Here is a 13,852-nt window from a genome sequence, read left to right on the forward strand (position 1 = left end):
TTTGTTGTAGGTTGTGATCTGGTGTAGGTTTGTGAGCAGTGTGAAATCTATTGCAGTTTGTGATCTGGTGAAGTTTGTAATTGCAGTAATTAGTTTGTTGTAGATTGGTTTGTTCCAGCTTGTGATCTAGTGTAGTTTGTAGTTGCAGTGATTGGTTTGTTGTAGATTGATTTGTTGCAGGTTATGATCTAGTGTAGGTTTGTGAGCAGTGTGAAATCTATTGTTGTTTATGATCTGGTGAAGTTTGTAGTTGTAGTGTGTAATCTAGTGTAGTTTGTGAGCAGTGTGAAATCTATTGCAATTTTTGATCTGGTGAAGTTTGCAGTTACAGTGATTGGTTTGTTGCAGATTGGTTTGTTATAGTTTGTGATCTGGTGTAGTTTGGAGTTGCAGTGATTGGTTTGTTGTAGATTGATTTGTTGCAGGTTGTGATTTGGTGTAGTTTTGTAGTTGCAGTGTGTGGTCTGGTGCAGTTTGTGATCTATTGTAATTTATAGTTGCAAAATGGTTCTGTTATGGTTGATTGCAGGATGTTGTAGAATGGTAGAAAAGTGATTGTTTCTAAGCGGTTCTGCTGTATGTTGTGCGATGTTGCAGCATCAGTTTTGCTAAGCCAGGATGTTGTAGTTGAAATGCAGAAGCTACGAAGTTATGATGTTGGAGTATAGCCTGATTGGCTATGAAAATATGATGTTGGAGTATTAGTGAAAGTATGATGTTGGAGCAGTTTCAGCAGTAAAGTGCAGAGTTATTTTTCAGAAGTGCACGGTTATTTTCAGCCTTCAAGTTTAGTTCAGAACTATACTTTAATAAGCCTGGTTTTCAGGAGATTAGACAGGTATATGTAGCTTGGTTTGAGGGGGCATGTTGACCAAATGTTGAAAAGGATAGTTCTGTAATTAGGCAAAGTTATCAGACTATTTTGTAATTAGGCACAATTGTCATGCGGTGCCGTTTTGCTCTTCTCTATATAAACAGAAGAAACTGTAGCTCAAATCAGTTAATGAGAAACGCTACTGAATCAGCTCACTTAGCTAGCTCTTCTCTTTCAATTTTCTTTTAGTTTTGACTTCATATCCATTTTATTTGTAAGTATGAGTCTAACGTCCCTCGAAAAGGAATGTATAGAGAAGTGGTAAAACTTTGTATTATATTATAGAAGAGCCACTAGGGTTTCTTAATTACAAAACTCTATCATATTGAGAGGCTTTCTAGTGTTTAATTTGATCTAGCTCTTCTATAACCATACCCAAGATTAATTTTTATTTCCATCTTCTAGTTATTTTCATGATTTATGTATTTTTTAAAGTTATATATATAGAAGACTTTAGATCAGTATAAAAGATTCTAATATGTTATTTCTATTAGAAATGGGAAAAAAAAAACCTGGAAACTGAACTAAACCGGGAAAGTAACCTATAAAATTTATTTTGATATATCTTGAAGTTTCATAAAATGTACTTGACATATACACGAAATACGCGTAACATACTTTCTTATTCCTATTTATTTCATACTTTCTTATTCCTATTTATTAAAAACATGTGATAAAACTAACCATTTTACATCTCTAATTGGTAAATGATTTTTTTTTTTTTTAATAATCGTTAAATTTTTTAAATAAACTCTAAGGCTAACTATTTACTCAATATGTAAGGGTAACAAAGGGCGTCCCTTGAACTGTTTGTAAAATAATTAAGGAATAATTCTGTTTCTAATTTCGAAATTTTAAACATAAATACTATTATTTACTTAGCAGACGCAAACCCAGGAGAGATTAACAATGATAAAATCCAGGTGAGGATACTGTCTATAAATTTTTCTTTACAGTAACATAAGTGGACCCCAAGAGACCACAAAACCACCAATAAAATTATAGTCAAACGTTTGACCAAAGTATTTTTGAAGCCACTGACCATTGCGATTTGAGTTGCGAGTCCTTGGAGTTTCAAAAGTTACAAATAACAACCGCAATAATTCCTCATGAATTCTTCCTCTCATTTGCCTTCTGTCAATTCTTGTCCTCTTCCTTTCTTCAATGAAAACTAACCTCCCCATATATGGAATATATACTGAAAGTGCTAGAGCTTTTATATATATATATATATATATTATAAAAGAGTCACTAGGGTTTCTTAATCACAAAACTCTTTATCATATTTGAGAGGCTCTTCTGTAAGCATATCAGTGATTAACTTTTACTTCCATCTTCTAGTTATTTTCATGATTTAATTATGTATTTCTTTAAGTTATATAGAAGCTTAATAGAGTGATCGTGAATTTTGGGTTTTGACTTTAGATAATTTCAAAGGGTTCTTATATGTTGTTTTCTAATACCATTGTTTTAACTTTCTGCAATTGATCTATTTATAGATCATGGAAATTAACCTTTTAAATTTTATTTTGATGTTGAAGTTAGATATATCATTATGTTTTCATTAAGGGTTTCTTTCAAGTTTAAAGAATATAGTTGTTTGATATTTCTTTGATCTCCAGAATTTTAATCTATATATTTTTTTCTCTTACTGGTTAATTTTGGAGATTTACAGTGATGGATAAGGGCAAGATACCATTAATCCAGGATGAAGAAGAAGATTTCTTATCGGTTTTTGATGATTTACGACAAGGAATTATGTCAGGTAACCCTAGCCAAACAACAAAGTAACTGCCTTTGAAAAACATGGTTAATTAATATTAAGAAATTAAAAACCTAACTTTTACTTCTACATTAGATCTTGATGGCACAGGATCAGCCAAAGAAACTCCTCTTGTGGGTGAAATGGATGGGAACGAGGAAGATTTCTTTTCCAAATTCTTGACCACGAATTTCAATGAAAACTCTTCTAATATGGAGGCAAATTCCAAGGCACCAACACCAAACTCAGGGATTTCGCCTGTTGCTCAACCTCCACCAAATCCAAGACTGCCAAGATTACCAAGGGCACCAAAATTAAGTTTGCAAACTAATCCAAGGGCACAGCGGCGAAGTGTCAAAGCTAAACCATATATATTCAGGAAAACCATGCCTCGTGAAGAGCTTGAAAAGTTAGCCATACATGATCCAAAACGAGCGAAGAGGTATATAGTTTTATTACGATTATAGTAACTCATTTCGTTGCGCTGTTAGTGATTAATCTCTTACAATATAATTGTTGTTGATCTTCTTAATTCTACTGCAATTTTGTTTTAATATCGAATTTTTTTTATCTGTGTGGATGATCAATGTGATATGTTGATGTAAATTTCTGAGGTTTAATTTTTTGTTTCATCTTTTCTTATATTGAAATCATATAGTCTTGTACTAGGTTTGGAGTTTTTGATACTTTTTATTTGTTTTAGCATTTCTAGAATTTCTTCGATTTTATTTGCAGTGGCTATTCATTGATATAACAAATATATACACTTCATTGTTTCATTTGACAGCATATTTTTCTTATATATGGTTTTTCTTCTTAGTGAGTACTAATAACTTTTATTATTCTTTTGAGAAAAATCTGTATTGTCAAAACTGTCTAGTAAATTTGGTTGGTGATATCTTGTGTTATATTACACATTGTGAAATAATCTTAAATATTACGATCGAGATACCGTAAACTTTATGATTATGAACACTAAATTTTCACATAAAAACATGATAATACATATAAAAGAAAACTAAAAAGAGAAAGTTAAGGACCGTAATAGTTAACCATAATAGTTCAATAATATATCAATCATATAAGGAAAAACACTTGTCGTTTGTTCGTTATTAGGGCTTTGCAATAGCTGAAGAACATTACTTATTTAGTCATTATTAGGGCTTTGCAATAGTTGAAGAACATTACTTATTTAGAATGTAGCAAGTTTCATATATTAAAATTGCGCAAAGTCACAAATACGCTGGATTACTATTACAATATGTTAACATTTTCCTTGTAGTAATCTTTAACACTCTTTAGTAAGAGAATTCTAGATTAACCCTTAAGCCTTGTAGTAGTCTTTAACACTCTTTAGTAAGAGAATTCTAGATTAACCCTTAAGCCTTGTAGCAATCTTTAACACTCTTTCGTAAGAGAATTCTAGATTAACCCTTAAGCCTTGTAGTAGTCTTTAACACTCTTTAGTAAGAGAATTCTAGATTAACCCTTAAGCTATATATGCAAGAGATAATATCTCTTGGTATTCCAATATTGATTGCAAAGTAATGAAGATGAGCATCATTTTGCATAAAAGGTTACATTCACATAATATAGTTTCAATTTGGCAATCACATTCACACATAATATAAAAAACACCAACATGATTTATTCAGCTCCTTGTCTAATATAAATTAAGAAGATAATTAAGCTCGTTAAAGCTCTCTTGTGAAATAATAAACATTATGTTTTTTTTTTTTTTTTTTTTAATTTTCTCAATTGTTTTGTAAAATTCAGCTTATAGAATTATGTATGCTTCTTTGAATATGAAACAGAATTATTACAAATCGACAGTCAGCGCTTAGGGCAAAAGAGAGGAAGAAGCTGTACATTTTCATGCTGGAACATAAGTTAACAGCTTTGCACTCTAAATCTACTGAAATGGCTTCTGAATTGACCTCATTGGAGGTATGTAATTGATGAATGACTAATCACTATGATCTTTAGTCTAATAGTAAAGAAGAAAAGCTTGTCTCTCCCTTTATTTTACTCTCAAATGCTATTAATTAATTACGATTATGTTATTTCTCTACGAACAGTATCTTTGAAAATTTTGGTTTTGCATTTTTGATTAGCAGACAGAATCTGAATCCTTGAATTCTGAAAACGCCATGTTGAAAAGTCGAATTGACATGGCTAAGCAACAGGTTCACTTGCAAGATGGTAAGGAATTCTTCGATTTGACTTTTCTATCTTTTAATATATAGTTGATTTTAGGCATTTGAAGACTCATCAAATGTGTTAGCTACCGTTTGCAATATTCGATAAAATGGAAAATTGATATGATGATATAGAAAATATAAGATAAATTATTGTCAGAATACTTTATATATTAACTTTGTCACGTCTGTTTTGTCTTCATCTCTTGCTTGCTTACAATATCTTCTATGTCAATCTGTTCTAAAGATTTTTTCCTCACATATTATGTTAAATTCAATATACACATAGTATGTATAATATATATGATTATGTATTAGCTTGTAAATCTCATAATATCAAAGATTTGTATTATACAAACACACAGAAATTTACAGTTGCACAGGCTTGTAATTTGGAATTCTACAAGAATTCTTATCTATTTTTCGTGAAATAGATTCCATACTAATGTTTAATTTCCTGACAGCATTGAACGATCAAATAAAAAGCCAAATCCTGCATATGAAAGCCAAGCTAATGAGACCAAAAGTTGCACCAAATTATGGTGGAGCGTTCGACAATCCATTTCCTGGAAACACCAATCCTGCAATGATGAATGCACCATTAGCCGCGCAACAGTTTCCACAGCTCCAAGTTCAGCACCCGTATCAGCAGCAACAACAGAAGTCTGATTTTCAGCAGCCTAATCTTGGGCAACTTAACTATGGTGGTCAATATGAGCAAGGAGAAACCAGCCAACCTCAACCTCAACCTCAACAGCTTCAGCAACTGCAACAGAACCCTCAGCCATCCTACATGGAGCAGCTGCTCGCTGTTGAAAAATCTGCGCCTTCGCTTAGTGAAATCTATAAATAAGTGATCTGCATGCATTCAAGATGGAGTGATCCTCTGAACTATATATTACTGGTGTTTCCATTACCGGACGATGAGTATCTTTATTTTTGTTCTCTTGTTGTTGAGTATGTTGTATGTCTAGTACTGCAACAGAACCTCAATTATTGTTTGACAAATTTATTTTTGGAAACTTAATTTCAGAAGGATTTGTGTTCTTTATATATATCATCATTATTTGCCAGCTTCTGGCATTGGCTATGGCGTCTCTACAGATGGGTGTTTCTGTAGTGTTTATTGCATGAGCATGTGATGATATGATCATATATATATATACGACAAAATTAATTTGCTTATGAAATGGAAGTTTGATTAGGAGATGCATGTTGTAGATTCAGTGGATGAACGTATAATATATCCAACTAGAAAACGTACAATTAATTATCCAAATCTAAAGCCTTGAACGTATCAAAGCAATTAGAGGAACTCGAAAAACCTTAAACATGAACAATCTCAATGCTTTAACCCCTTTATTCCATATCTTAATTTAATGCGAAAATCTCTGTGGCATGTCCTATGGACCTATATGTTATCTTCGTAATGTAATATAAATTATGACTCGAGTATATGTTCATTACTCTTTTGATATAAAATACCTCCTAGTTTGACAACATTTGCATAACTATCAATACTTTGAACAAGAAAGACATATTTATGTGATTAAAAAATAATAAGATATAACTTGAGTAAAAAAAAAAAAAATTGAGAAGCTAGCAATTAAAACCTTACGATTTTATATTGCTTGTAATAATCTATTATATCTTTTTGCTAAACTTTTTTTCCTTTAAACTATATTTTAGTTAACAATTACGGTTTCTGATATGTATAAAAGTGGGTTATAAAAAGCATTTGTAAAAAACAAAGAATAAAAGATAAGTTTAATAATTTAATGTAAAGATAAATTTATATTTGTAGTTTTTAAAAAAATTTAAGGTTTCTTTATTTCGATATTAGCGGCCAAAGATTGTAGTTATTTAAGCCTTCTAAGCCCCAAATTAAGTACAGTAATTAACTAAAACTCCTTAGATAAAATTAAACAACTAATAATATTACAAAATTAACATGACCTGCTTCCTCTCTTATTAACTTCATGAGGTACCTTTGATGCCGATAATCATGGAGTGATTGATATTTTCTCTTGAATGTCAAATATTCCATTAGCATAATTTGTGTGATAAGACCTTTATGGCATGATTGTTTTTCCTTCCTTACTTTATTTCAATCTCACAATCCTTGCCTACAAATAAATTGATAAAAGAAATAGATGATAGGTTTCTATCTCACAGGTTCCAATTCTTTTCTTTGATGAATCAAGACTCTCGAGAAAGGATGTCAAGAGTTTGCTTTGGCGAAGAAGCAAAACGGGTTAAAATGTTATCTCGAAACATGTTTCATAAGTTAATGGGATAATGGGAAATCTACATTGAAAGCTGAACGGGTTAAAATGTTATCTCCAAACATGTTTCATAAGTTAATGGGATAATGGAAATCTACATTGAAAGCTGAGTTCAGTCATTCTTATCCCACTCCCACTTCACCTGTGTGCTCCAATTCAGAGTATTATCATCGGTAAAATTGAAAGATGAAGATATTATAAAGCCAATGAATGTCGATGGTAACTTCTGTGCATGTTAGTACTTAGAATATGTAGTTTTAGAGAAAACCGTTTATACATCTATTGTAATTCAATCAGTTAATAAATAAACAATTACATTAATCCAAGTGAAAAAATTGGTGCCATTGGCTGGTTATATAACAATTGAACGTAGACAAGTTTTTTTAACTTTTCAGTGCCAAGTTATAAATATTTTAAGTGAAGAAAAATCACAAACAAATATTGGTCCTTATAAAGACTCAATAAAAGTCACAAGAATATTGGCTCCCAACGAAATCCTTAAAATATCATAAGTTAAATTGCAACTAATTTGTTTATATTTCAACAATTTTTTTTTTTTTTTTTTGAAAAAATAATAAAGGTCTTGTCAATTATTGACAGTGGTGATCACTGTGCATTGGCACCGTTAGACTTCCTACTAGTAGATTCACTGGTGGAATAATTAAGGTAAACGGCTACTATGCAACATATAATGAATTGTTTAGATGAGATATAACATTTGACGAGTTTACTTGGCAACGCATGCCAATCCAATAAGCTCTTGACGAAATTAATCTCACTTCTAAATTTTAAGAACTTCACATAACAATGGCTTAACACTAATATAATCAATTATAAAAGATTTAAATCAAGAAAATGAATGCATAGTACTGTTAAATGATTCTAGTTCATAAAGCTTTGCCAATCAAATTGTATAAGAAAGCTAAATGTATTTCTAATTTCTTGAGTAGAACACTGAACGTAGCACAAAATATTTTCTATCACCGAACATTTCCCTATATTTAATCACAGAATTGATGGAGCTGCTTCACACACTTTCTAAGCAAAACCAGTGTTGCCATCTTACTGTCAACGAGAGGTACCTCAAACAACCTTTGCCTTATTGGACTCCTACGAAAATATTAAAAACCATAATAAAAAAAGACTATCTAAAATCATGGAAATAGTGGAAATTTCAAATAGTATCAATGGAAATAGCTTAAATAATATATGCTTTACTAATTAATAATATCATAAATTCCATATAAATACCTTATCAGTTTGACAGATGTTTCTTCCATCAGGTGTGTGACTATAGGATATCAATTCTCCCGAGAAATCTTAAAAAGTAAAAATTTGGGTCAATAACATGTAGTATGCGTGATTAAAAGAATGAGATTTACAAATCTTACAAATCAAAATACATACTTTTTACTTACCTCACAAACATCTACTGAAATTGTGAGCCATTTTACATGAGAGAGCTCTTCAGCCATTCTTTGAATATCGGAATGCACTCCTGCTTCCAATTATCTCTATTATCCGACATAAGCTGGTGGCACATTTGAATACTCACCTTGTCGAACTTTACATTTATTCATACTCAAGAGCGTGGATACTCCCCGCGCAAGTAAGGACTTAGACTCGGTGCATTATCACTAGTAATTTCTTGTTCCTTCTGTTGCTTTAAACCAATAATCATAATCATTACTGTTAAATCTATATGGTCAGGTTAATCAGCTGTGGAGTAGATAGTTAAAACCTCTACTCTACACCAAAGAACAGTCAATTGGAGTAGATCCTCGAGTTTCAAGCAGCTAGAGAAGATATCCGCGCTTGCTAACCTAATTCTTTCGAGTTGCAAATAGTCAATGCTGCAAATCCAAATGGACTTGGCAACCGCAAATATATAAGGCTTGACCTTGAGTGTCCTTAAAGTTTGACTTTCGAGAAAGCGCGGGGAAAAGTCATAAATATCGGTGACAAGCTCTTTGACACGATGTAAAAAGCATAGTTAAAAACTCTGTTGCGTAAACGTAAGTTTCTTGAGCCATGAAACTTCAGTCTACGAAGCTTAAGGGTTGGCGGCAACGCAGAACATGACGGACAAATCTTTCAAATTTATTAGCTCTTCCACGAAGTAGCGGGCTGAATAAAGCTCTCCAAATGTCCATTTAATTGAGACTATGGACATAGTCCAATGATGCCTCCACTTTTTGGATAGGACACAGGTTCTAACTGCGTATTCCGTGGGCATTAAAGACAGAATGTGATGGATTATAGAGTCAGGCAAGTCGCCTAGCCTGTCCAACATTTCAGCACTGTTTTTCCCTTTCTTTCGGTTTGTTGTTGACCCTCCATGTCTTGATCACTTTTGAATTCGTCTGACTAAGAAGGAGAATAAATGTATATATATTTAACTCCAAAACTTGGATAATTGACGCGATAACGAGAGGTCACTATGAAAACTGAGCTCAGTCGTCATTCTTATTCCACTCGCTTGTGTCCCAATTCAGAGTATAAAAGAAATAGATGAAGAGATTAAAAATCAACTATGTCTCTGGCCTTGAACATGTATCGTGATAATTAAATGCATTAAACAACAACTGAAGTTCATTGGCCAACTCATTACTTAAATCTCATGGAATTAAAGCATAAATGTCCATTTATAATCACGGAAGGTTAAAGAGTATATGGCCTTTATGAACTAATGTTCCTCTTACAAATTCTTCATAATAATTAATTTCATACTACTCTTTTTATTCCAAATTTTTTGAATCTAACCTTTTATATCCCTCTTTTGTTTATTTATTTTAAATGAAACTATAAATATTGTTAAGTGACTTTAATCTAGAAGCTTAATTAGCTATATGTTTGGACTCAACATTATATTACCCAATAATAATTAACAATAGTGGAGAATTCCACCATATAAAACTAGAATTGAAGTCAATTTTTTTTTTTTTTTTTTTCTTTTTCAGGTTCAAGTTGAACAAAGACAAGGTGGGGTGGCCACAATTACCATAAAAAAAAAAAACTTTTTTTTTCTATATTATCCCCACTAAAACAAAAAGTCTCTACAAATGGGTGTTTCTGTAGTGTTTATGCATGGATATATTATATATATATATATATATATTACCTCCTTCATGTATTTATTGCATTGTTAATTGCTTGCTGCTGTGAAGATTTGAGAAAAAGAGCTACCATCTTAAATAGTTTTTTGTATTTGATTAACTGATTACAATAAGCAGTATTCTCCCTTTATATTGAAGAAGAAGAGATCGGTAAAGTAGCTTTGTATAATCGGGTTTTAATTTTAAACAAACTTAACGGGAAACACAAAACGACAACGTTTTTACAAAATTACAGGTTGATACTTAAGTATTGAAAACTTAAGAGTTCATCCTTTTGACTGATTATCAATTTCCCCTGAAACAGAACTGCTTCTTTCATCTCTGAGTTTCAACATTTCCCCTAAAAAGAACTGCTTCTGTTACCTTGTTTCATCAACATTTTCTGCTTTGGTTGATACGAAACAATTCTCTTCTCTGCAAGTTTTGCAGCTGCTGAAAAACACAAAGCAGTGCACTAATTCTGAAACCACCTTCTCCTCTCTGCTTATTTGAACAAACTTCAGAGAAACACTTTCTCTGATAGTTTTACAACCTGCTGAAAAACACTTTCTCTGATAATTTATACAGAGATGTAAGCAATAATAAAGGAAATCTAATCATTATACAATCAATGCCATAAAACCCTCACATAAAATCAAGAACCAAATATTTAATATTCAAAGTGAATATCAACATTCCAAATCAGTCTTCATCATATTGTGTTACAATCAGTTAATAAAAAAAAATTACACTGTCCAAGTGAAAAATAACTGGTGTCATTGGCTGTTGTATAACAATAGAATGTACCCAAGTGTTTTTTTTTTTTTGGTTTCAACCTTTTGAGTTCTAGGTTATAAATATTTTAAGTGAAGAAAAATCAGAAACAAATATTGGTCCTTATAGCTCAAAATCAAGTCACAAAGAAATGTTGGCTCCCAACAAAATCCTTAATAAGTTAAATTTGTTTGTTCAATCAATTTGTTTATATTTTCAACATTTTTTTTTTGAAAAAATAATTTAAGGCCTCGTTGAATAAGAATATTGTTGACAGTGGTGAGTGATGGTGCATTATATATGTATATATATATATATAATGCAAAGAAGGATAACATTGATATAATCAATTATAAAAGATTTAAATCAAGAAAATGAATGCATAGTACTGTTAAATGATTCTAGTTCATATAAGCTTTTGCCAAACAAATTGATAAGAAAGCTAAATGTATTTCTAATTTCTTGAAGTAGAACATTGAATGTAGCACAAAATATTTTCAATACAACCAGAACAGTTTCCCTATATTTTAATCACAGAATTGATGGAGCTGTTTCACACGCTTTCAAGCAAAACCAGTATTGCCATCATACTGTCAACGAGAGGTACGTCGAATAACCTTTGCCTTATTGGACTCCTACAGAAAAGATTGAAAACCATTAATAAGGAAAGACTATCTAAAATCATGGAAATAGAGGAAATTTCAAATAGTATCAAATGGAAAAAGCTTTTTCACAGCAAATAAATGTTGATCTTTTATACAACAAATTAAAGGTATACCTCAAATGAGTATTAACAATATAGATGTCAGAAAAACTTAAATAATATATGCTTTACTAATTAATAATATTCATATAAATTCCATATAAAGTACCTTATTCAGTTTGACAATATTTTTTCTTCATCAGGTGTGATGACTATAGGATATCAATTTCTCCCAATAAATCTTAAAAAGTAAAAAAAGAATGAGTTTACAGATCTTACAAATCAAAATACATACGTTTTTACTAACCTTACGAACATATACTGAAATTGTGAGCGATTTTACATGAGAGAGCCCTTCAGCCATTCTTTGAATATCGGAATTGCACTCCTGCTTCCAATTATCTCTATTACGCCGGCAACAATCTGGTGGGTACATTTGAATACTCACCTTGTCAAGAACTTTACATTTATTCAGACTCAAGAGCGGTGGATACGTTCCGCGAAAGTAAAGGACTTTAAGACTCGGTGCAGTGATCACTAGTAATTTCTTGTTCCTTCTGTTGCCTTCATGCCAATAATTATAATCAACTCTTAAACCTGATATGGTTAGGCTAATCAGCTGTGGAGTAGATATGTTAAAAACCTCGACTTTCAAAGAACAGTTAATTAGGAGTAGATCCTCGAGTTTCAAGCAGCTAGAGAAGATATCCTCGCTTGCTAACATAATACTTTGGAGTTGCAAAGTTGTCAATGCTGCAAATCCAAGTGAGCATGGCAATGTATGTACGGCCGTGAGTGTCGTTAAAGTTTGACTTTCCAGAAAGCGTGGGGGAAAGTGACAAAAATCTGTGTCAAGCTCTTCGACACGATGTAATTTAGCATAGTTAAAAACTCTGTTACAGAAACTTAAGTTTCTTGAGCCATGAAACTTCAGTCTACGAAGCTTACAGGGTTGGCGGCAACGCAGAACATAACGGACAAATCTTTCAAACTTTTTAGCTCCTCGACAAAAGCGCCAGAAACGTTCAAAAGGGTAGTATTTAAAATTGAGACTATGGACATGAGTCCAATGTTGCCTCCACTTTTTGGATAGGACACAGGTTCTAACTGCGTATTCCGTGGGCATTAAAGCCAGAATGTGATGGATTATAGGGTCAGGCAACTCACTTAGCCTGTCCAGCATCTCAACACTCTTTTTTCCTTTCCTTCTGGTTTGTTGTTGACCCTCCATGTCTTGATCACTTTTGAATTCAGTCTGACTAGAGAAGGAGAGAATATATAATTTTAACTCCAAAAACTTTGGATAATTGACGCGATAACGAGAGGTCACATTGAAAACTGAGCTCAGTCGTCATTCTTATTCCACTCGGCTTGTGTCCCAATTCAGAGTATAAACAGAATAGATGAAGAGATTATAAAATCAACTGCTGTCTCTAGCCTTGGAACATGTATCGTGATAATTAAATGCAATAAAGCAGCAACTGAAGTTCATTGGCCATACTCATTACTTAAATCTCATGGAATTAAAGCATAAATGTGCATTTATTAATTACGGAAGGTTAAAAGATTAGATAGCCTTTATGAACAATAATGTTCCTCTTACAAATTCTTAACATAAATTGATTTGATACTACTCTTTTATATTCCAAAGTTATTGAATCTAACGTTTTATATTCCCTCTTTTGTTTATTTATTTTAAATGAAACTATAAATAAATAGGTAAGTGACATTTAATCTAGGAGCTTAAATTAGCTAAAAAGTCCCTTAGAAACTGCATCAATGCTTACTAATAATAACCCTTAAAATCACCAACATGATCTCTAAAACTTTACCAAATAGTGGATAGTCCCTTAGAAACTGCATCAATGCTTACTTTTATCCCGTACAAAGAAGGCTTAGACCAACGAACATTGACAAGCATACGAGCTTTTTTCTTTCCGTTTATTTTATGTCATCTAATTTTCTATGCATACATTTTTCTAGTATTATTTGTTAGATATTTTCCTGATTGTGGGCCAATATTAATTATAATTTTGTTTTATTTAAAACAAGGTAAATATATAATTCAAATGAGATCTCTTTATGGGTTTTATGTGATCGTTTTAAGATTGACTAATACTTCATTATATATTTGGTAGATAACTAGTGAAATCTTAGGCTT

At 31.9% G+C, this 13,852-nt stretch overlaps 2 protein-coding genes across 2 annotated transcripts; one reads left to right on the top strand and one right to left on the bottom strand.

Moving 5' to 3' along the window:
- Window positions 1-2,551: 2,551 nt before the first annotated feature.
- On the top strand, window positions 2,552-5,687 carry LOC116117134 (probable transcription factor PosF21). The gene is made up of 5 exons (XM_031403153.1): window positions 2,552-2,639; window positions 2,748-3,078; window positions 4,451-4,583; window positions 4,754-4,838; window positions 5,299-5,687. Exons 1-5 carry the CDS (start codon window positions 2,552-2,554, stop codon window positions 5,685-5,687), a joined length of 1,026 nt encoding a protein of 341 aa, XP_031259013.1.
- Window positions 5,688-11,581: 5,894 nt separating this feature from the next.
- On the bottom strand, window positions 11,582-12,922 carry LOC116117135 (F-box/FBD/LRR-repeat protein At3g26920-like). The gene is made up of 2 exons (XM_031403154.1): window positions 11,999-12,922; window positions 11,582-11,623 (listed from the first exon to the last, which is right to left on the bottom strand). Exons 1-2 carry the CDS (start codon window positions 12,920-12,922, stop codon window positions 11,582-11,584), a joined length of 966 nt encoding a protein of 321 aa, XP_031259014.1.
- Between the last annotated feature and the right edge of the window lie 930 nt (window positions 12,923-13,852).

This window comes from Pistacia vera, unplaced genomic scaffold (assembly GCF_008641045.1).
Source record: "Pistacia vera cultivar Batoury unplaced genomic scaffold, PisVer_v2 Contig80, whole genome shotgun sequence".
In the NCBI taxonomy this organism is placed as follows: domain Eukaryota; kingdom Viridiplantae; phylum Streptophyta; class Magnoliopsida; order Sapindales; family Anacardiaceae; genus Pistacia; species Pistacia vera.